This window comes from Molothrus aeneus, chromosome 8 (assembly GCF_037042795.1).
Source record: "Molothrus aeneus isolate 106 chromosome 8, BPBGC_Maene_1.0, whole genome shotgun sequence".
Classification (NCBI taxonomy): domain Eukaryota; kingdom Metazoa; phylum Chordata; class Aves; order Passeriformes; family Icteridae; genus Molothrus; species Molothrus aeneus.
This window is the reverse complement of record NC_089653.1, coordinates 3,620,156-3,644,055: the sequence shown is the minus strand read 5'-3', so window position 1 is coordinate 3,644,055 and position 23,900 is coordinate 3,620,156. Positions and strand designations below refer to the sequence as shown.

The window sequence follows — 23,900 nt, the reverse complement described above, 5'->3', positions numbered from 1 at the left end:
CCATTCTCATCTAGTCCAGCTGTAAGTGTGGGACAAGCAGCCTCCCACCACCCCCTGCCCGGGAAAAGCATCAGGGTGCCCTCAGGGAAATCCTGGAGCTTTCTGGAAAAGCATTTCAGGGAAAGAATGCTCCCCCAGACAGGAGGGGTCATGCCAGAGCTCCATCCCTGCCATGGATGCTTTCCAGCTCCTTGCCAGGTGCTGCTGGAGTGCCCAGCCCAAGGCATTCCAGACTCAAGGGCACATCCAGCAAAGCCCAATTCCCTGCTGATCCTGCTGCAGGAGCTAAAGATGGCTCTCTGCCTCCCAGAGTGTGTTTTCCCAGCAGCCTTATTGCACAGAAAGCTTTCCTGGGCTGCTCAGGAAAACTGCAGAGCTCCGTGTGGGCCACAGCAAAAACTCCCTCTCCCTCAAACACAAAGTGCCAGCCCAAGCCCACCACCAGCACCTCCGTGCCTCCATCTCCACATGCAGGTGAGAAGGGATGTCCTGGGGTTAAACTGCTGTGAGGCTGAGGGAAGGAGAGGTTGGATGGCTCTTTGATCCCCTAGGCAAACCACATCACTAAACCTGATCTCCCTTTGTCCTGCCCAGCTGCCAAACACCACAGCTGCAGGCTGGACTCAGTGCAAATCACCTCTTTTTGGGGCTTTCAGTCCTGTAGCCCCCAACCTGAGTGTGGAATGAAGATGGAAAGGACAGCAGGAAGGCAGGAGCTGCAGTGGCCAGCTCCTCACCCAGCTTAGTTGCCCACAGACACATTGCAGGGGACATGAGAGCCTGGGCAATTGCTGAAATTGCCACTTCAGTGAGCACTGGGGCTTACAGGGGATGGAGAAGCCAGGCCTGCTCAGGAATCAGGAGATGCCAGGTAGAACAATGTGATCCTCAGTGCTGTTTTCTTGTTGCTAAACCCACAGGAGTTTCACACCAATTGCATCCCCTGGTTGAGCTGGTCACTTAGGAAAGAGCTTCTTTCCCTTGGGGCTGTCCAGAGAGGTTTCAAATCCCTGCCAGATTCTGTCCCCATGGTCTGTGGAAACCCAGGACACCAGGAACATTCCTCTCTCTGCTCTGGGATGCCCTGACCCCCAGGGAAGCACTGACTTTGACCCTCATCCATGGAGAAAGTTTCCCAGACTTCAAGATAGACTGGAACCCACAAAAGTGTGAAATAGATTATAGAGAGTAAGAAATAAGAAACTGAAGAATTGGTAAGAAATTGAGGTTTTGGGATTTTTAGTGTGCTGTGGATGGCAGCAAGATGGAGGGCACAGGGTGTCACCCTGGGTTTCTTCTCCATGCTGCTTCTTCCTCCTTCTCCATGGGTTTGGGTGGCATTTTGTCATTGGGCAGAAATGTCCCCATTGCAGCTCTGTGGGATCAGTGATTGGGTTAAAAGGGAAAATAATCCAGGTGTCAGCTCTTAACTGGATAGTTTAGTCTTAAAAGCCCTTGGAACCAGAAATTGTTGCCATTTTGTGCCTTCTAATGAAAAGCTGCTGAACTCACAGTAGTGAGGCTGTTTTACTGATAAATAATAAACACCTGAGTCTGAACATGAACTACTGTCTGAAGTGCATTCAATCCAGACCCAGAGAAACCCACAACTGGGTCCCCCACAATTCTCCATCTCCCTTAGATTTGCCCTTCACCACCTGCAAGGGGACCTTCCCCTGCTCCATGGCCAGCAACAGCCCTCACACGTTTTTACTGATGTTTAGTCTGGAAAATGAGATATCTACACATCCAGTCAGATCTACAGGAAAAAGAAAGTATTTTCTAAGTCAGTTGGGAAGGATGAAAATCCATCTAGACAAAAAACCTCAAGCATTCTGTCTTATCCCTGCAATATAAACATTATACACTCTTTATTCTCTAGCAGGTTTATTCTGCTCAGAGCTAAAAGCAGCTTTCAAAGGTAAGGTATTGATTTCATCAATATCTTAAAATGGAAATACAGTGACAGAAGCAACTCCTCTTGGAATCCCAAGATGTGGCAGAGAGGGAAGGACGAGTCCCTGGGCATGGATAGCCAGGATGGGGGACAGCCAGGATGGGGGAGAGCTCATCCTCAAAGCTGCTGCTCCCCAGGCACCAGCCTGGGTAAAGCAACCCAGCCCCTTCCCCATCCCTTTCACAGAGCCAAAAAGGATGAAAACCCAGGAAAATGTCAAACCACCAAGTTCTCCATGCATCAAATGCACAGCTGGAGTGGCAATAACTAAGTTATTAGTTATAAGTTATAATAAATGGCCTCTCAAGTCAGCTGGGATCCTTCTTTTCAGCAATAGCTTGGGCTAGAAGGAGAACAGAAGAATAGGAGAGCAGGAGAACAGGAGGATAGGAGAACAGGAGAACAGGAGAGCAGGAGAACAGGAGAAGAGGAGGATAGGAAAACAGGGGAACAAGAGAACAGGAGAGCAGGAGAACAGGAGGATAGGAGGATAGGAGAACAGGAGGATAGGAGAACAGGAGAACAGGAGAGCAGGAGAACAGGAGAACAGGAGGATAGGAAAACAGGGGAACAAGAGAACAGGAGAACAGGAGAACAGGGGAACAGGAGAATAGGAGGATAGGAGAACAGGGGAACGAGAGAACAAGAGAACAGGGGAACAGGGGAACAAGAGAACAGGAGAACAGGGGAACAGGAGGATAGGAGAACAGGGGAACAGGAGGATAGGAGGACAGGAGAACAGGAGAATAGGAGAACAGGAGAACAGGATAATAGGAGAACACCAACCTGACCCTCTGCTTTGTGCACTCCGTGCAGTCAGTGGGGTTGGTGGCACTGAGGGAACCAGTCCTTGGCTTATAAAGACACCCAGAGAGGCTGGGGCTTGTCCACCAACACCTGCCTGTCCCTCCCCAGCCACACAGCCCAGGGTTTCAGACACTGCCCCCCAAAAACCACATCCCAAAGTTTTGGGATGTGTCCCCATCACTGGGAACACACAGGTCCTGTGGTGTCCTCTCCAGCTGGGACAGCATTTTTGGCCATTCCTTGGCAGAGGGGTTCCAGATTCTTTGTCCCTGCTCTGGGGGTGCCAGGCAGGCTGCTCATCCTGGATTTCCAGGTGTAGGTGCCTGTTGGTAAAGTGTCAGCTCTGCATGTCAGCACCAGGGCTGGGTTGAAAAGAAAGGGACAAATCTCAGGAGAGGAGGAAGAAATGCCACTTGCATGTGACACTGGCTGGATTTTGTCAGTGTGGGCATCCCAAAAGGGGAAATCCAAAGGGTGCACAGCAAATCTCCCATGGCAGGGGGACAATCAGCCCCCCACGAGTCCATGGGCCCCTTTCAGCAGATTTTCCAGCCCCTCCACCTCTCCTCCTGCCAGGAGAGCAGTGGTGGTGGGAAGGGACCTTTGGGTCTCCATCTCCACCCCAGCCTCCTGCTCATCCTGGTTTGGGGTGGTTTGAGCAAAATATTCCCTCTGTCAGTTGAAAGCACCTCTGCCTTGGACAGACACACATTTGTTGTTGTTTTCACCAGCAGAATCATTGTTTGGGCTTTTTCCTGGGTTTGAATGCTGGCATAAAGAGCAGGATGAGGCACTTTGCAAGAGCTCTATTTAATTATGGGGCCTTAGGGTGCTGTTCCCCACACCCAGCCCAGGTCCTGGAGGAAGGAGGGGGTCTGGTATTAGCTACAGAGGGGTGGCAAAATGCTGGGTGAGGAGTTCCCTGCCCTGGCTGACCCTTCAGGCAGCACCAGGCACGGACATGACAAAGCAAAGCTGGACATTCCTTTAGGGAAAGAGAGCAAAAACCCTGCTGAGAAGTGCCAGAGAGCAAAGTGGGCTTAATCTACAAGCTGACCTAGGAAGAAAATTAAGAGCCAGCAGAAATGATGAGAGAGATGAGCAGGAATGATGGGAGAAATGAGCAGGAATGATGGGAGAGATGAGCAGGAATGATGAGAGAGATGAGCAGGAATGATGAGAGAGATGAGCAGGAATGATGGGAGAGATGAGCAGAAATGATGAAAGTCTTCTCCCTCAGCTTCCCTGCTACTGCACCCTGGGCCTTTTACATCATTCCAGTGACCCTCTGAGGTCACCTGCTCCTTCCCACCACCCTGAAGGGTGGTGATGGGGGGATGCTCCCCAAAACCCCTCCCTAGCCCCGCTCACCACCTTCAGGCCGTGGTTCCCTGCAGTGCTCACCCTGTCCCCAGTGTCCCCTGCTGCCACCAGAGCAGGGACAGGCTGTGAGATGCACAGAGCTTCTCCTTGTCCCCAGAATGCCCCAAAGCCAGACCCCACCAGGGTGTGGGCAGGAATGCCCACAGGGAGCAGGGGCTAGGCCACGTCTGCCTTTGGTCCCCACATCCTCACAAGCAGCTTCTGGCCTCCAGGCTCACCTTCATCTCCCTCCTGGGCTTGCAGGAAGCCTGAGGAGCCTTTCTTGGTCCTTCAGAGGTCCTTCCTCTCGCAAAATCCCCGTTCCCCTCCGTGCCTCTCTGGACAAGCAGAGCTCACAGCTCTCCCCAGGCCTTCCCCCCTTATTTCCCCAGCCCCTGCCCCACCTCCTGAGCCTCTCCTCTCCTCCTGGGCAGGCTGGGCCACTTTTGGGAAGGGTGACTCCACACCTGGCCCTCGGGCTGCACCCAGGACACAGGAGATGTGTTGCACATGCAAGGCCTGGGAGAGGGGATAATCCCCTCTGCTTGGCACTGGGGAGGCTGCATCCCCATGCAGAGCCCAGATTTGGGTTCCCAGGGACTACTGGGACACCCCCACATTGGGGTGAGCCCAGAGATGGTGGGTGGAGGCCAAGGCCAAGGTGCAAGGAGAGGCTGGGTTGGCTCAACCAGAGCCAAAGGCTGATTCCCCTTGCCCAAAGGAGTCCCAGAGGCACAGGAGCAGCACAGAAAGCCTGGCTGTCCTCAAGGAAACAGCCTGAAAGTGTGAGCAGAGCAGCCCTGGGGCCAGGCTGGGATCCCCCAGCTCCAGATGTCCACTGACAGATCCAGAAAACATCAAGCCCTCTGCTTTTCCCCTCAGCCAGGGCAGCACAAATTTTGTCGGCACAAATCCCTCTCAGCACAAATGGCACTTGTGAGCTCCTCACCAGCAGCCAGGACATCCACAGCTGGAGCCAGGACAGGTTTTCCCTGCTAAAAGGAGCTGAGGGGCACCGAGGGGACACAGGGGTGGGAAGAGAGCCTGGGCAGATCCATGTCCAGGGCTGGGAGCAGCAATGGCACAGCCACCCCTCCCTGCTCGGCCACCCTCAGCCCAGCAGCCAAGGGACAATTTGCCTCTCCTTGAAGCCCACGAGGTGTTTCCAGCCCTGAGCTGTGGTGGTTTGCAAAATAGCTCCAGAGGGAGGGAGGGAGGGAGGGGAGGGGTTTGGGGACAGGAGGAGTGAAAAGATCAGGTAGGGAGGGAGCTCAGCACAGAGCCCTGCTTGGCCCTCTGGTGACAAAGGAGCAAAGTGATGCCTCGGGTTTCAGCTTTTCTATTTTTCACATTCTGTGCTGCTTTAGTGTGGAGTTTTGAGCTTCACATTGAGGGATGGTGAGCTCTGTGCACAGAGCAGGGAGACAAAACAATTCCTGCTCCAGCTGGGGACCAAGGACAAATGATCCAAATCTCAGCCCAGGAGCACAAACACCGTGGGCTGGAGAGAGAAAAACAAGGATGGGACTGCATGGGCTAAAGCTGGAATTGGACAATGAACTCCAAGATGCAAATGGAGCAGAACTGATCAAAGTGACAGACCCCATAACCAGGCATCCATTTTTGTGACCATTTTTGGTGCAGCCCTGGCTGGGCTCTTGTGCTGCAAGGTGGATCCATGGAGGCCTTTTAATAAATCCCTGCTTTATTCTTTAGCTCTGTCTGGTCTCTGTTCCAGGCCAGCCTTCTCAAGGCATCAAAAGCAAACCAGAGGCAGGGGTGGCCTGGGGCTTTCGGGTTGGGTGGGATTTTTTCACCAGCAGATTTTACATTCTGTTACTGACAAAGCAGGGAAACCTGAGCCCAAGTTTCTCTCTAAATTAAACTCAACAGCACTGAAAGGAACACACAGAAAGGAACATCCCACCTGCTCTGCAACAGAAGGAGCAACAAAAATGTTTATAGTCAGCTGAAAGTGATTCCCATCCTCTCCCAGGAGAGAGCTCCATCCCCACAGAGCCCCAGGTGGCCATGGCCAGGCCACACAACCACCCCATGCTCAAGGAGAGGTGGATAACCATGGTTTGAAGGGTTTGGGGTTTCTCCACACACCAAACATCCCCACTTTCCATGAGGGGTTGGGCAGGAGCTCCTCTGCCTCACCAGCACTTTCACAGCACCCTCTGCTGCCCAGGCTGTCCCGTTTCCTTTGGAGAGCGTCATCCCATGGACAGGGAGCGCTCCAAGACTGCCAAGTCTCAACTTCTTTTTGCCAGGGTCAGGATTAAATGTGTGAGATGGTATTTCTTATTGGGACTCAGATGTTTGTTAGTTCTTATCTATGTCACAGTATCACAAACCATGAGTTCTACAGCACTTCCCTCCAACAAACCAAAATGGAGCCCTATCTCTCTCTCTCTACAAGGCCTTTTTAAGGATAAACTGTCTAATTAAGAAATGACACCTGAATTATTTTTATTTTTAACCCAATAACCAACCACCCATGGCCTGCAATGTGGATTTTCTTATCCAATTACACAAAACCACCCAAACCATGGAGAAGAAGGTGAAGAAGAAAGTGAAGAAGGAGGTGAGGAAGAGGGACCAGCCTCTGCCCTAAAACCTCCATTTTGTTTATATATATTACTGTATTCTAAACCCTAAAACTCTGAGTTTCCCACCATGTGATATCACACACTTCTATTCAAACTCCACACCCACAATCCCAGATTATGGCAAGAATTGAGTTCTACCATTCATTCAGATAGAACTGAATTCTATTATTCCATTTTGGAAGCTTTTCCATGGCCTCAGGTCAATGCAGTGTTCTCTTGGGCGTCAGAGCCTGTCAGCGCAGAAAGTCCAAAATTCTCAGCAACCAACACACTTCTCTCTCCAACACAAGACCTCAGTGCCCCCATGGCCAGCCAGCAGCAAGCTGAAGAGCAAGGAAATTCAAGAAAAGCCTATTTTTTTCCCCAGCACACATCAGGGGGTCTCAGGTCCCTCTCTGCCCATGTGTGTGGGGGATGCTCCCTGCCAGGGCTCCCACCATGGTCACACCAGCCCTGTCCTGGCAGCAGCACTGGTACATCCCACCTGTCTGCAACAGAAGGAACAACAAAGGTGGGAAGCAGCCCAGTGTTCACCCTCTGGTTGCTTTGCAGTAAACCCCTCCTCTCCCCATGCCTTTCAGGGGGTGCTTGTTGGAGGGAAATGAAATAACTGTTCAAACCTATGGAATGAGCTTGGCTCAGAACTCTTAATTTTTATCCCGATTTTTATTTTTTCTGATTTTCTCATGCCTTAATAGGCTGTGCAGTGGTTCACCCTGGGGGGCACCCACTGATGTGGCCCTGAACTCGATGCCAGGACCAGGAGTGGCCACAGGAGCCTTTCTGATGTCCTGTCCCCAAAAGAAAGGCAAACTCTGTCGGTGCTGGGAGGAAGAGGGAGTGGCTTTTTTCTCAGCTGGGCATACCTGATCCTGTTCTTCCACCTTTCCTCCTCTCCCTGCAGGGGAAAAATCAGATTCTTCTCTGAGCCACTGCTTATTTGAGGGTGAGGCAGCTGGGAGGGCTTCTGGCACTGCCTGCAGCTGGTCCTTGGTAAAGAGCAGCCACCAGAGCTCCAGGCAGAGGTGGAGCCATCGAGGATTTCCAAAGCCTGCCTGCATTTGAGCAAGCGTGGCTGGGCCAGACCTGGCAGGTGCTGGCTGCAGGAGGGATGCAGGATCCCACACTCAGCACCAGGGCCCTGCAGCAAGGAGTGGAGAGGTGGCCACCGAGGCAGAGGTGACAAAAACGACACCCAGAGCTCCTGTGACCTGTCACCATCCCTGCAGGGCAGGCAGCAGGCAGCTCCTGGCCAAAGGCATCACCAGCTGGCAAGAGGAGAAGCCTGGCAAGATGTGAAATCTCCATCCACAGCTCTCACAGCTCTTTCTCTCCTCAGAAATGGATTTATTTTTCTTTTTCTTTTTTTTTTTCAGAGCACCCCTGAAGTCACTGTTTGTCAGAACCCAAGAAATTCCTCTGGCTGCTCTGGAGAACTCGAGCCCCTGCCCAGGGGGCTCAGAGACCTTGGCACAGAGCCCAAGACCCCCGTGCCTTTGATTTAGCCCTTGGAAAAAACAATTGCCAACCTTATATGAAGGATTACAAGCCATGAAAGTTAAGGTAGAATGACAGTGAATTTATCACAGGGTGGAAAATTAGATTTTTTGGGGTTTTTTGAATGGGGGTTCAGGGGACAAGATGGAGGAATCTGGGCCTGTCCAGCCTTTCTCCTTCTTCTTCTTCTTCTTGGCCTCCATCTTCTGCTGTGATGCTGGCACTTTTGGATGGGTTTAGAGTAGGAGCTCACTGTCTAACACAGGTGATGGGTATTGGGAAGTTATAGTAAATATTGTACACATAGTTTTTAGTATAAAATGATAACACCACCCTGAGGGTGGCCAATGTTCCTCTGTCTGAACGGACCTCAGCAGGCCAGGAGAAAGAATTTTATGGATAAGAAACAATAAACAACCTTGAGACCAAGAACAGAAGAGCCCTGACTCCTTCTTTGACCGCTGGGCTGGGAAAAGAGACTTTGTAACCCATCCCAGGGGTCACTGTGACCAGCAGAGACCCCAAGAACTGCTGGGACTGGGAGGTTCTGCATTTTCAGGCTCATTCCCTGCCAGGAGGCAGCAGGAAGAGCCAAAAGGAGCTTTCCCAGTGCAGTTTGGTGGGATGAGCTGGGCTGGTCCCACTCATCCCCCAGGGCACCAGCAGCATCCCCCTGCACCAAACCAGCCCCAGTGCAGGTGCAGAGCCCACAGCGCCCACCCTGGGGTTCACAGAGGTCCCAGCCACGCCAGGTGGCTCCATCAGCTGGAACCAAGCCATTTGTCACAGCTCTCAGCTCTTCCCAGCGCCAAGGAAACACTGCCAGGGCAGCCCAGCAGCCCTGAGGTGCATTCCAGCTCGGCAGGAGGAGGGACCAGAGGGAGTGGCGGCTCCCAAATCTCCCGAATCGGGAGCAGAGGCAGCTCCAGCCCCATGGGAGCGGCGTGAGCAGCCAGCAGCGCCTTCTGCTCGGGGCACAGCGGGAACAGGGGCTCTTCGGGACACCACGGTAATCCCTCTGCTCGGTGCCACCCTGGGGACAGCGGGACAGGGGAATATCCTCCAAAGGAATATCCTGCTCAGGGAGTGCGGTGGGAATGTTTGGGGAGGGGTCAGGACATTGCTGCTGTTCCTATTTACGCTGCTGCACCTCTGGGATGTCTCCAGGTGTGCTGGGATGAGGGACAGTTCGCAAAGGGAAATTTTGGGAGTTTTCCCAAGCTGGTTGTTGGGAGGAAAGGGCCATCCATCCCAGGCAAGGCTCTGCCCTGGAATTTGCATGCCCTTCTCCTGACGCTACGTCACAAAAATGCGTGCAGCCTCTGCTGGCTTTGCTAAAGGCTCGTCCTTTAAATAACAGCTCAGGAGCCTGGGGGAGCCCAGCGACAGGCGGCAGTGTCCCCAGATGGCAGCCGGGGGGCTCCGGGGGATGGTGGGGATGCCCGGGTGGGAGATGGGGTCCCTGGGGCCGTGCAGAGAGCGGGAGGTGCCCCAGGGCTGTGCCCAGGTGAGCGCTGCAGGTGCGCCCATCCTCCCGTGCCCGACCCGCTCCGGGAGGCACCGGGTGGCTTTTGTCACCTCCCGCGGCACGGGCAGGGACAGCCGGGAGGTGACAGAAACCTGCTCCCAGATCTCCTCGGTTTCACCTGGCTGGGTGCAAGGTGCTGGCATTCGGTGGGAATTTGGCCGGTCCTTGCTAAGTTGCTCCACACAATTGAACTCCTCCAAGCAGCTGAGGGAACTTCTCTAAGTAGCAGAAATACTGCTGCAAATGTGTCACCTCCAATAAATTCACCCGTTCCTATATGGCAGGGTTCTGCCCACGGCAGAGGGGTGGGAACAAGGCGATTTTCAAGGTCCCTTTCCAGCCAGAGCATTCTGTGATTCTGTTTCTGTGAGATAAAACAGCATAGTGAGATGTTTTGTGCTAGGAACAAGCTGAAGCAGACACCAAAATCCTTCCCAGGAAGAACAGGGGTGTCCTGAGATGGCATTTCACTCAGGACTGCAAAAACAAGCCAAGGATTTCCCAGGGCCTTACTCAGCCATTAGGAGAACCCAAGGAAATCACATTGTTTGGTTTCTTCTTAAGAACATGGCCCTGCAACTTAAAATTGGGTGGTTTACTCCTCATTAGTTCAGCTGTCAGTGGAACAAAACAACCTATTCTTCCAACTATCCAAGAAATTATTTAAAATGATGATTTATTATCACCTCCTCGAAAACCAGGTTTGCCCAGGCACGTACAGCTGTACCTGTACCTCTGCATGTTTCTGAATATGGAGAATGTGGGATTAAAATGTGATGGAATTTGGACTCTGGCTTTGTTCAAGATTAGCAAAATGAGCCTTTTTCAGAATTAGAGGACTTCTGGTTTAGAATAATTTCACCTGTTGAGGGGTCAGGTTGATATCCTGGTGGAAATGCAGTGCACATCAAGAGAACTCCCCCCAGCTTCTGTGCCAGTGCCAGCAAAGTCCCTCAATGTCCTGACAATGTTTTGCAGAGCACCATGGCGTGGCTGTTCCTCACCATTTCTTGTTTCAGTGCCAGTGCCAGCAAAGTCCCTCAGTGTCCTGACAATGTTTTGCAGAGCACCATGGCGTGGCTGTTCCTCACCATTTCTTGTTTCATGCTCGTCACTGCAAAGTCAGAAGAGAACCCCGAGGTGTCCATGGATGTTGTAAGTCCCTTCTTTTCCTGCTTGGTTGAGCAACTTACCCCATGATCCATGCAAGACCCACGGGCTCTGTGTGTCTTCACCAAGGGTTGACACCAGGATTTTATGAGATTATTGTCTCCCTGCTCTTACGTACACAGAGATTTATGGCAGGCATTTATGGGGGGATGTCACAGACATCTCTTATGAAAAATCCTTTCCTTAGGATTTTTCCTCCTGAGAAGCTGAGAGGCCTCAGGAACAAAATGCAACCAATGGTTATCTGCTGCTGTGGAATGCAACAGGTGCATCTGGGATTGGCTCATGTGCTTGTTTCTAATGAATGGCCAATCACAGCCCAGCTGTCTGGACTGTCTCAGTCAGTCACAAGCCTTTGTTATCATTCTTTTTCTATTCTTAGCTAGCCTTCTGATGAAATCCTTTCTTCTATTTTTTTAGTATAGGTTTAATTATATATACATATAATAAAATAATAAATCAAGCCCTCTGAAACATGGAGTCACATTCTCATCTCTTCCCTCATCCTGGGACCCCTGTGAACACCATCACAGGGGGAGGGCTTTGTTCCAAGTCAGCAGGTTTGGTCAGGACAGCCCTCACAGCCCTCTCAGGCTCAGGGTTGGGCTGTCTGTGCTGCCCTGCTCTTGATTGCAACACAAAAAGTGACCATTTTTCACCAGACCTGCCAAAAATTCTGGCTGGAGCCATGACATCGCCGTGGGGGCACTGGGAGCTCCTGAGCCCACCCTCCCCCTGGAGTCACCTCCAGCACAGGTGGCTTTGCCCAGCCAAGCCCTGAGGACAGAGACCCTCCCTGGGGACTGTCCCTTTCTCTCCTTCCCTTCCCACAGGGCGAAATTGTGCGGTACCACGGGTACCCCTACGAGGAGCACGAGGTGCTGACAGAGGACGGGTATTTCCTCACCCTGCAGAGGATCCCCCACGGCAGAGGCAACCCAGGGAGCTTCAGCCTCTCCCACAAGGCAGGGGCACAGCCATCCAACATGTTCTGTCCCCGTAAGTGCCACAGGAAGCTCTGCCTGGCCCTGGCACCCTGAGAGCTTTGCTGGGCTGGAATAAGCCACAGCCAAGGCAACCTCACCGTGGGATGGGTGCTTGAATTTGTTTTGGTTTAGGGCAAATTTGAGAGAGAACTTTTAAAGGGGCTTTTTAAGAAAAGCAGATTTTTTTTTTCTTTAATTTTCTTTAATTAATCTGGGAGAAAAATATTTTTTTTGGAGAAAAGTGGAAAAACTTGTTTATTAAACAACATTAAACAATAATTTTTTTTTGCTGTTTTAAAAGAGATGACAAACTCAGAAAGTCTCTTTTCTGGGTTGCAGTTTAGTTTACTTAGTCTCTTATTAGTCTTTTTGGTGCTGGAAATGCTGTGGCTTAGGTTTGGTCTGGTGGGTTACAGGTGTGAGCTGCTGGTGGTTTTTAGGGTGTTCAGTTTAGGGCAGGTTTAAACAGGCTTAAAGAAAAAGAAAAAAATTACAGTCTAGGGAACTTTTTTGATTCAGCTAGCTAAAACTACCTAAAATAAAGGAGAGCTTTTTGCTGTTTATTTATTTGCAGACAACACAGTTTAGGAGAAGGAATGTGGAGGAGCGAGTGTAGTGTTTGAAAATAAACTGCACAGTTTGTTTGGTTTGGTTTTTTCTTTATTCTTTTGAATAAGTCTTAAAGGTGCAAAACTTATTATTCAGCATAAACAGAAGAGATAACTGGGGATAAAAGCATCATATAGTCAGCCCAGGACAGTGCTCCAGGAGGAAGCTGTCCCTGTAGGGAAAACCAGGCAAATAGCCTCAGGAGCAGAAGAGATGCAGGTGCCCACCATGATGACCCTTTTCTGAGAGGATTTGCCCCAAAGAGGAAGGAGGATGAATGAGGCAGAGAAATCTTGCCCCAGGTTTTCCCTCAGCTCAAAACCAGAGAGTGGAGCAGCAAAAAGCCATTAGTGAGGAAAGGAAACCAAACCAGGCAGCCAATCCAATGCCATCTCACTATTTTTCATCCTTCCTGTGTCCCGTTCAGTGCCATCTCACCATTTTGGGATCTTCCTCTTCTGCACTGAAAGCCCAGTTTTTGTCATGTACACGGCAAATGAGCATAAAAACACCCCAGATTTCCAGTCTCTGCCCTGGCCTTCTTCAAAAACACCTCCCCAGAGAGGCTGGGGACAGAGGACAGAGGACAGAGGACAGAGGACAGTGGGCAGTGACCCTGCCCTGGTGTCACTTCCCAGGGGGTGCTGCCAAAGCCACACGTGGATGTGAATGATGGATTTTGCTCGTGCTCAGAGAAAATGATTCCTCCTGTCCTTCCTCCAGCTCCAAAGGCCGTGGTCCTCCTGCAGCATGGCCTGGTGTTGGAGGGAAGCAACTGGGTCACCAACCTGCCCAACACCAGCCTGGGCTTCATCCTGGCCGACGCTGGCTACGACGTCTGGATCGGGAACAGCCGGGGCAACAGCTGGTCACGGAAACACCAGGAGTTTGAATTCCACCAGCAGGAATACTCAGCTTACAGGTATTTTCCATGAAACTGGAGGCTGGGCAGGTCACTGGTACCCCCCCAGCAGTGTGTGCAGGCTGGAGGAGGGGTGCTCCTGGCAGTCACACCCTCTGCCAGGGGGCAGAAATTGGGTGGTCAGCTCCTGCCAAAGCACTTGCCTGCACCCAAGCAGCCCTGGCAAGGTCAGCAAGGGTGATTTTGTCACCTGCCTGTCTCCCCTGCAGCTTCCATGAGATGGCCATGTATGACCTTCCAGCATCCATCAACTACATCCTGCAGAGAACGGGGCAGGAGCAGTTGTACTACGTGGCTTATTCCCAGGGCACCACCACAGGTACTGAGGAGGAGAGCAGGCCTGGCAGAGTCACACCAGCTCTGCACCCCCACTCTGGGAGTGCTCCTAAATCCTTGCTCAGGGAGGGAAATGTCCAGGCATTCCCAAATAACAAAGGGGAAAAGAGCAGGTAATTGCTTTAACAGAAGAGTTTTGAGCCCTGGTGGCCCCAAACTGGGTTCATCTCATTGCTGCCAGAGCCTGACCTGCTGGAGCCACCTCTGAGGGGCCTTGTGGTGGGCACACACACCTGGAAGTCAACAGCTGCCTCAGAAACAGCAGGGCAGGGTCTGCTTCCTTCTCCCCCACGCAGGTTTCATTGCCTTCTCCTCCATTCCCGAACTGGATCGCAAAATCAAGATGTTCTTCGCCTTGGCTCCCATCACCGTCAACTCCAACATGAAGTCCCCCTTGGTGAGGGTGTTTGACCTGCCCGAGGTGCTGATTAAGGTGTGTCCTCAGCACAGGTGAGGTGTGAGGGGGAGGAGGGACTGGCAGGGCCACCTGAGGCAGGCAGGGCTTGTACCTCACCTCCATCTCCCCGCTCTGGGTGTCTGTGCGTGTGCTGTGAGCCTGGAGGGCAGGCAAATCATCTTCCTGCCCAGCCTTCATCAGAGAACTATTAACAGGGATTGGTTTTGGGTCCCTTCTCCTGGGAGAAACCTCTCCTAGGAAGGGCAGGGCTCTTCCAGGGCGGTGGCCTTTTCCGAAAAGCCAAAGCGACGGAGCACAGCAAAGTTGTCAGCAACTTTCAGGGGTGAGCAAAGAGGTGGGGAGCACCTGGAGGCAAAAAAGAGCGTGATACACCCCACTGATACACCCCTCTAACTTCCACAGATCATTTTGGGCCAGACAGTGGTCTTTGATAAGGGTGAGGTGTTGAAGCAAGTGATTTCCACAATGTGCACCTACCCCATGCTGAAAACCGTGTGCTCTTTGGTGTTTTACCTGCCTGGTGGGTTCACCAACAGCTTGAACGTGGTATGTACACTGCAGCTTCCCTCTCCAGAGATCCCCTTCCTCACTGTCCCAGCCTGAGCTGTCCTTCTGCTGCCTCCACATGGCCTTCCACATCTTTGGCTGGTAGAAAAATTCAACCTGGAGGCACCAGGGTGGGGGGTTCTCAAGTGAATCATTGGTGTAATTCCTTAATATCCCAAGAAGGAAACATATTAGGGACAACACACAGAGCTGAGCTTTGCAAAAGGATCCTGAGCACGAGGTATGGAGCTTTACTTTGCCTTGGGAACCAGGCAGGCTCCTACCTAGGACTGGCTCAGCTTGCTGCAGGGAGCTCTGTGGGGGTGAGGCTCATGTGGCTCCTGAACAGGTTTGGGTTTATTTCTGATGTAGATTTTTGGGGGGGGAGCAGAGAATAAACCTCTCTGATGGTCTTGCAGAGCCGCATGGATGTCTACCTGGCCCGCTACCCTGACTCCACATCCCTAAAAAACATGTTGCACTGGCGGCAGGTAACACCTCCTCGTGTTCTCCTCCCTCTGCTCAGGGAATGATCCGGGAATAAAACTGGGGACAATCCCCCCCTGCTCCCCCTGCAGAGCTGTGTAAGGGAGGGAGGGGAAAGCTGCCCTGAAACACTGCTGCAAATGAAGTTATTTATCCCAACAAAAGAGGTCCCTGGGGCTTGTAGGAGGTGGAGGTGGAACAAAGGCTGGTGATAAACCAGGACAGGAGATGCCAGAGCGAAGGCTGAGGGTCACTAAGACCACTAATGATACAACTAATTGAAAATGTTCTACTCATGTCCTTCTGCCGCTGGCACTGACCTCAACACACAACAAACTTGCCCAAAGGTCTGATTCATGTGTCCTTTGAGGCTCTTGGCTGTACACCAGGTTAATCACTGTGGTCTTCCTGGGGCTGGGCTCTCCTCCCAAAACCCAGTACCAGATGTAAAAATGGGTTCCCTGAGCCTTGGTGGCAGGAGGGAGCACTGCAATCCCCTGTCACCTCTTTTGTCTGTCTTAGAGGCCCCTCCAATGCATGGATAATGAACATAACTCTCCTTTTCCAGCTCTATCAGACTGGGGAATTCAAGCATTATGATTATGGCAGTGACAACATGCTCCATTACAACCAGGTAAGAGAGAGCCATGCTCAGAGAAAAATAAATAAATATTCCAGTGGAAATATTGCAGTGGCTGAGACTGCATTTGGGCAATTGAGCAGCCTGGAATAGTGGAAGGTTGGTGCAAAATGTCCACAGCAGGGGAGCTGGGACAAGATGATGTTTGAGGTCCATCCCCACCCAAACCATGCTGCGATTCCATGAATTACATGAAATTTATGGAATTTGCTGTATATGGGGAAGCAGGTTCATAACTTTCTAATAAAAATATGTGACTCAGTCACTCAGATGACTTTTTGACCCTCTGGTGAAGAGAACAGGAGCCCAAGGCACAGTGAGGCTCCCTGGCGGTAGTTCCTCTTCTACCCCTTGGGATAAGGGAGAAATTCCAAGCGGCCACCAGGACACACTTTGAATTTTTAGCTTGCCCTTTGCCTCCCTCCTGTCTTCCAGACCACTCCTCCCTTCTATGAGCTGGAGAAGATGAAAACCCCCCTGGCTGCCTGGTATGGGGGCAAGGACTGGATTTCAGCCCCCGAGGATGTGAACATCACCCTGCCCCGCATCTCCAATGTGGCCTACAAAAAGTACATCCCCGAATTTGTCCACTTTGACTTCCTCTGGGGCAAGCAGGTCTATGAGCAGGTCTACAAAGAAATGCTTGACCTGATGGAGAAGGGTGCCTAGAGCTGGAGCAGTGGTTGTTGGCTTCTCCATGACTCCTGGGGCTTCTTTCATCTTGGGGGGGGATGATTAAAATAAAAAGAAGAAAAACTGGGGGGAAAAGCTCAATAAACTGCTGCACTTGGTCTGGATTGATATTGCTCTGGCCAGTGAGGAAAACCAGGCAGTCCAGTGGCTGGGGAAGCACTCTGCACTGAGGTTCAGTAGGCTGAGGTTGAGCACAGCCCTCACACCCTGAGTCTCCCACGTGCCTCCCTCACCACCAGTTCAGTGGAACTTGGCTCCTGGTGGCCATTGTGGACTCTGGGCTCCTTGAGCTTGGGTTCCCAGCTGCAAACAGCTGGGCAGAAGCCCCATGCTCTCCTGGATGCTGGTGTCCCATAAGGATGGGATGAAGCCACGTGGTGGATGGATCCTGCTTTATTCACCTTCTGGCAGCACTTCCACACCAAGAATCCCAACATCCTGGCACTCACTGCCTTCCTTCACGGCTGGAAGGAGCTATGAACATCCTGCCTGGTGACAATGAAGAGTGGCCACGGGTTTGCATCAATGAGAACCCCCCACTTTACTAACAAAGGGGACATCCTTCTCAGATTCATGCTGATTTGGATAATCTCACTTATGCACAAAGGAGTTTCAGTAAGTTCTAGCAGGAAACACCATTTTGCACCACTTCAAGCTATCCTAAGGCACAAACCCAGCTGCAAAGGCCACCTTTTGCTGCCTCTCAGGGAGACAGAAGAAGAGTGTGGTGGAAAGCAGCAACGAGCCTAAATCTGTTTTCAGCTTCTGGATTAAATTGTTAATGATACCTTGATCAGAGGAGGAATTGTGAATTTGCCATTTGTGAAATTGCCTATCTTCTTAAAATAAGCCTGGGAGCAAGCAGGGCAAAGGATAAGGTTCTCTTTCCACAAATATGTAATGATAATGATAATGATAATAATAAAGTGGATAGGGTCTACTGGGCTCTGTGTGTTTGTACTGTTAACTAGAGGTTAAAACTCTGGAGGAATTGGCACAGGCCCTGGCACAGGGTGCCCAGAGCAGCTGGGGCTGCCCCTGGATCCTCGGGCAGTGCCCAAGGCCAGGTTGGACATTGGGGCTTGGAGCAGCCTGGACAGTGGCAGAGGTGGAATGAGACAGGCTTTGAGGTCCCTTCCAGCCCAAACCATTCCAGGATTTTGTGGATGTGGGGGTTTTCAGCACAGACCTCTCAGCAGGTGCAGGTGCAATGCTCCTCGCGCTCAGGGATCATTTCCAGATGATCCTGATGCCACCAGCATCTCCCTGCAGGGAAGAGGTGGGTGGTGAGGAGGGTATGGAGCCCAGCACAGCTGCCCTGCAGAGCCAGACTGTGGGGTTTTAGCAGCAGAGATTCATCCAGGAGTCTGGAGATGGTGGCACAGGGCTGGCTCTGCTCGAGTTACTGCCTGTGTAAAGTGTTTCACTTTCTACCCTTAGAGCTGGAACTGACCACAGCAGAAAGCAGGGCAGGGTGAGGCCGTGCCAGGCTGCAGGAATGAGGCTATAGGTCAGATAGGATCTGCCTGGCTTGCCAGTGATTAGCTGCCTCACTTAGGACATTTGTAATGACATCTTTTTCTCTGTGATCAGCTGCTCAAGGCAGGGCTGTGCCCTGGAGCACCACCTTACAGGGCTGCACTGTGCTCATGCCATGGATATCAATGCAAATGGAAAATAAACACACAGAGAGGCTGCCAAGATGCTCCCCCTGCAAACTTCTGAAAAGCTGGCAGGAAATCAGAATCACAGAATCCATAAGAGACCCCCCAAGATCATCAAAGCCAACCATGCTTACCACTAAACCACGCCCCACACCTGCCATTTATTCAAATTCAGTTTTAAAGCACTAACTTTTCACTACTGAAATTTCATTAAAATTGCAGGGTTTGGTCTCTTTCTGTTCAGGTTATGAAGTTTCTGCCACTCCTGCAGTTACCTGGTTCAGTGTTTGCAATGCAGTGTCTTCATTCTGCCCTGACAGGGCACTTTGGTGAAGTTCTGGCTCAGGCAGGTTCTGGCACTTGCTTCCCCTCTGCTGCCAAAGGATCAATAACAAATGAAGAGGTTTGTTTTGGAAGCAAACTGATTTATGCCTGCAGAATAAATATTGTGAAATTCCATCTCCTGGGATGGCCATGGCAGGATTGGAGGCCTGGAGTGTCTCAGGTCTGTCAGGCAAGTCCAACACCACCAGGCAGGTCTGTGGTGATTGCACAGGGTATCACAGAATCATGGAATCATGGATGGTTTGGGTGGGAAGGGACCTCGAAGTCCATCTCATTCCACCCCAGGGACACCTTGCACTGTCCCAGGCTGCTCCCAGCCCCAGTGTCCAGCCTGGCCTTGGGCACTGCCAGGGATGCAGGGGCAGCCCCAGCTGCTCTGGGCACCCTGTGCCAGGGCCTGCCCACCCTGCCAGGGAACAATTCCTCATTCCCAATGTCCCATCCATCCCTGCCCTCTAGCACTGGGAAGCCATTCCCTGTGTCCTGTCACTCCATCCCTTTTAAACAGCCTCTTCATGACTCTTGTATCTCCTTCAGGCCACAATTTGGTCACCCCAAAGCTTCTCCTCTCCAGGTGAACAATCCCAGCTCTCCCAGCAGAGCTGCTCCATCCCTCTGCTCATCCTGATGCCTCCCCTGGACCTGCTCCAACAGATCAATGTCCCACATATCTCAGTCCATGGTGTTCCATTCACCCACAAAGCCTCCACCACCCTTTTTCTCCTCCCTGTGTGGGCAAACCAGGCTCAGCCACACGTGGGGAGGATGTTGGTCACTCTTATTCAATCTTCTCCCAGGTGTGCTCATGCAGGGGGTGTCACACGAGGCTGTGAGGGCTCAGAGCTGTGTCACATCCCTGCCAGGGCACAGCAGTGTCACCCTGCTGCCTGACCCATCCTCCCCCACCCTCACTCGGGGCAGCAGCACACACAGGACTCGTGGAGGGGAGCACAGGGCCAGCACAGGCTCCTTCCCACAGGCACAGGCTTGAAGAGAGGTGGTGCTTTTGCAAGCAATCCAAGGATTGCTCTGGTGTCTGCTTTAAGCAACGTGCTGGCCTGTGGGGTTATTTAGAAACTGATTTGTCCCAGAGTTAATCTAGGACAAGGTTTCGTGGAGTTATGACAGATGGCGTGCTGCCTTTTCGCATCTTTTTGATCCTTTACAGCCTGACAACGACTTCCAGAGGGATTGCTGAGCAGATTCAGGCTTTTCATTTGGTTCAAAACACTGTGCTTTCTTATTTCAGGAACTCACAGCAATTTCCCATGTTATTTCCAGTGTAATTTTCAAATTTTCTTTTGAGTTTGTTAGATGAACCTCTGAGAGAGAGAGAGAGAGAGAGAGACCCGGCCTTTGAGACTTGCATTTTCTTGGGATGGGACTTCAAGCAGGTGGGAATATAAGGCCATGGAAAGTTAGCTGGAATCAAGCTCAGATGAAATTTTCTCCAAAACTTCACAAACCAGTGTTGATCATGATGGTTCTTCCCCCAGGCAACCATTGACAGAAGGAGAGGAGGAGAGGACATAGCCCTGAGCTGTGCCAGGGGAAGTTTAGGCTAGACACAGGAGAAAATCCTTCACTGAAAGAGTGAAGGGCACTGGAATTGTCTGCCCAGGGAGGTGGTGGAGGGAGTCACCATCCCTGGACATGTTCAAAAGAAGCCTGGACATGGCACCCAGTGCCATGGTGTAGTCGATGAGGAGGTGTCAGGTCCTAGGTTGGATTTGATGATCTCAACTCTTCCAAACGAGTTCATTCTGTGGTTCTGTGATCACCCCTGACCTGGGCTGTGTCCTGTGGGACATGTTCCTGCTCCCTGGCAGCCCTGACCAGGGCTTTGGCAAAGCTCAGCCAGATCAGCTTGTCTCCAGTGTGCTGGGAAATAATCTCAAGAGCACTGCAGCACCAAATTTGAAAACTGTGGGTATTTCTTTACTGAGAAATTTTGCTCACGTTGTCCCAGGTCTGTTCAGCCACAAAACAAACTCTTTCAGCTATAAAATACACTTTAAAGCCAATGAAGAGAGATCAGGGAAGAAGTACAAAAAGTTCAGGGTCGTTCTGGGCTCTTCTGAACACAGGAACAGGGGAGGAATTACCAGAGAAGAAACACCAGTGACCACATCTCCATTATTTCCCAACCCACATTTATGCTTTTGTTTATTCCATTTCATTAGGGAGAATGGAATGATTGCATGAACAACCCAAACAAGGTGTTGTGAAAAGGTCAGCTGTTCCCCCAAGCTCCACTGTGCAACTCCAGCACGGGCAAAACCCCTATAAATGTGCAAACCAGAGACACCCAAAGGGACTTTAAACCAGGAAAAGCACGAGCAGATAAGGACTCAGCAGGTTCTTTAGCCTGAGCTGTGTTCTCCAAGGTTACTGCGAGGCAGTTTTGTGTTTATCTGGCAGGGATTGCACAAGAGCTGGCATTCTCCTATTGCCAACACCAGGCTGCTGCTCCCTTCCCCAGCTCAGGATGCCAGGGCCAGGTGATTTGTGGCTGCCTTACCCTTGGCAAGAGGCACCCTGGGCACAGGAAAGGAGCAGCAGGAGGAGCAGCAGGGCCCCAGCTGGAGGGAAGGTGGGCATGGACAGCCCAGGGCAGGATTAACCCCAATCCAGGGGCTGAGGAGGTGCTGATTGCAGCAGTGTGCCTCAGAGGAGGTGACTCAGCAGCAGCAGACCTGCACCTGAGGGACAGCACTGGGGACACAGCCGATCCCAAGGGCTGGTTCCCTTCCTGTTGTGCCAGCAGCAGGTGGGGTTGCAGTCCTGTGATGCCTCAAATGAGAGCACGAAAGGCATCCAGCAGCAATGCTGCCTGATGGCTGTGAAGTGTGAAGCTAACAAGCAACACACCACACCAGGAGGTGTAAATTTTGATTCCTTAAGGCCTCAGAGGACAAGAAAAATACAGGGTTTGGGGCTCAGGCAGAGCCCAGGAAGCACATGGATGATTTTTTGGCTGGAAACCTTGGCCTTCCGTGTCCCACCTTGAGCAGCCCCCTGGACACACATCCCTCTGAGAATGTGGGATCCCAGAGGGCTTTGGGTTGGAAGGGACCCTAGAGATCACCTCATTCCACCCCTGCCATGGCAGGGACACCTTCCATAGTCCCAGGCTGCTCCAGCCTGGCCTTGGGCACTGCCAGGGATCCAGGGGCAGCCCCAGCTGCTCTGGGCACCCTGTGCCAGGGCCTGCCCACCCTGCCAGGGAACAATTCCTCATTCCCAACATCCCATCTACCCCCAACCTCCTTCAAGTCCTCAAAGGTCTTCATTCCTCCCTTTAACTAAGCTACACAAGAGTTCCTCAGTAAAAATCCAGCTGTTTTTGTTGGTTTTTTTTTTTGTCACCTTCTGTCCTTCCACCACAGGTAGAACAACCCCAAGTGCTGAATCACACACTCACCTCAGCACTGACACACTGCTCCAATGGCCTCATTCCACAGCCTGGGGATGCCAGAGAAGGCTCTGCTGCTTTTCCAGCCTCTACTACTATTAATTTATCACTGTTACTACTAGTTAGTACCTCCACTAGAGAATGAGTAGTGGGGTGAGAAGGCAGCAGGGCAGGGGGGATTCTGCCCCTCTGCCCCACTCAGGTGAGCCCTGGTGCTCCCAGCATGAGGAGGGCATGGAACTGTTGGAGCAGGTCCATGGAGCTGCTGAGGGGGCTGGAGCAGCTTCCCTGTGGAGCCAGGCTGGGAGAGCTGGGAATGCTCAGCCTGGAGAAGGGAAGGGTGTGGGGAGACCTCAGAGCTCCTTCCAGGGCCTGAAGGGACACAGGGGAGCTGGAGAGGGACCCTGCAACAGGAACTGGAGGGACAGGACAATGGGGAATGGGTTCAGATTGACAGAGGGCAGGGCTGGATGGGATATTGGGAATGAGGAATTGTTCCCTGGCAGGGTGGGCAGGCCCTGGCACAGGGTGCCCAGAGCAGCTGGGGCTGCTCCTGGATCCCTGGCAGTGCCCAAGGCCAGGCTGGAGCAGCCTGGGACAGTGGAAGGTGGCCCTGCCATGGCAGGGGTAGAATGAGATGAGCTTTAAGATCCTTCCAACCTATGTAAGTTCCCTTCCACGATTCTCTGACTGCTTGCAGTGGGATTTTCATGCTCACAGGCGAGGGCACCTCTCCCTGTGCTCCCCTCCACGAGTCCTGTGTGTGCTGCTGCCCCGAGTGAGGGTGGGGAATGATGGGTCAGGCAGCAGGGTGACACTGCTGTGCCCTGGCAGGGATGTGACACAGCTCTGAGCCCTCACAGCCTCGTGTGACACCCCCTGCATGAGCACACCTGGGAGAAGATTGAATAGGAGGCTGAGTGACCAGCCTGCATGTTAGACAGTCTGTCTCTCCTCTAAACCAATCCCAAAGGGCCAGCATCACCCAGAAAATGGAGGCGAGGAGGGAGAAATAAGAAGGACAGGGCACACCCAAATTCCTCCATCTTGGGACCCCAAACCTCCATTCTGAAAACCTTAAAATTCCACCTTTTCACCCTGTGACAACTAACTATTATTCTACTTAAACTCTCCTGGCTTGTAATTCTTCATACAAAGCTGGTCATTTGCTCCATGGGTCAAAATCAGTCACAGGTGCCTCGGGCTTCATGCCAGGGTCTTTGAGCCCCCTGCAGGAGCTGGAGCCATCCAGGACAGCCAGAGGGATGTCCTGGGCTCCCACAGCCACCAAGGCAGGGACAGGCATGGCTGGGTGGGCACAGGCAGTTCCTGTGGCTTTGGCCAAGCGTGGGTGTTGCACCAGCTCTGCCTTGTACCTCTGCCTGCTGGTGGGATCTCCAGCCTGGTGCTTTTCCAGAGAGTTCTGCAGAGCTTTGGTGAATTGCCCCCTGCTAACACGGCACTTTTGGACCTTACTGTCACTTCTCATGAGGTGTGGATGCCCAAGTGTCTCCCATCCAGGCAGGCAGTGAGGCCTGAGCTGCCCTTGGGTGTCCTTGGGGAGGTCAGCATGCTGCTGAGGCCTTGGAAAGGTGGGAGTGATGCCTTCAGAATGATGCCTCAAGTTTTAGCTTTTGTATTTTTCACATTCTGTGCTGCTTTAGTGTGTGGGTCTGAGCTTCACATTGAGGGATGGTGAGCTCTGTGCACAGAGCAGGGAGACAAAACAATTCCTGCTCCAGCTGGGGACCAAGGACAAATGATCCAAATCTCAGCCCCAAGAGCACAAACACCGTGGGCTGGAGAGAGAAAAACAAGGATGGGACTGCATGGGCTAAAGCTGGAATGGGACAATGAACTCCAAGATGCAAATGGAGCAGAACTGATCAAAGTGACAGACCCTG

The 23,900-nt window shown here is 52.0% G+C and overlaps 1 protein-coding gene across 1 annotated transcript; it reads left to right on the top strand.

The window, feature by feature from the left end:
* The first annotated feature begins 9,219 nt into the window (after positions 1-9,219).
* Positions 9,220-16,599, top strand: LOC136559448 (putative lysosomal acid lipase/cholesteryl ester hydrolase). The gene is made up of 10 exons (XM_066554670.1): positions 9,220-9,247; positions 10,832-10,921; positions 11,770-11,935; positions 13,255-13,453; positions 13,663-13,772; positions 14,086-14,222; positions 14,610-14,753; positions 15,173-15,244; positions 15,808-15,873; positions 16,315-16,599. Exons 2-10 carry the CDS (start codon positions 10,838-10,840, stop codon positions 16,546-16,548), a joined length of 1,212 nt encoding a protein of 403 aa, XP_066410767.1. The 5' UTR covers positions 9,220-9,247; positions 10,832-10,837; the 3' UTR covers positions 16,549-16,599.
* The last annotated feature ends 7,301 nt before the right edge of the window (positions 16,600-23,900 follow it).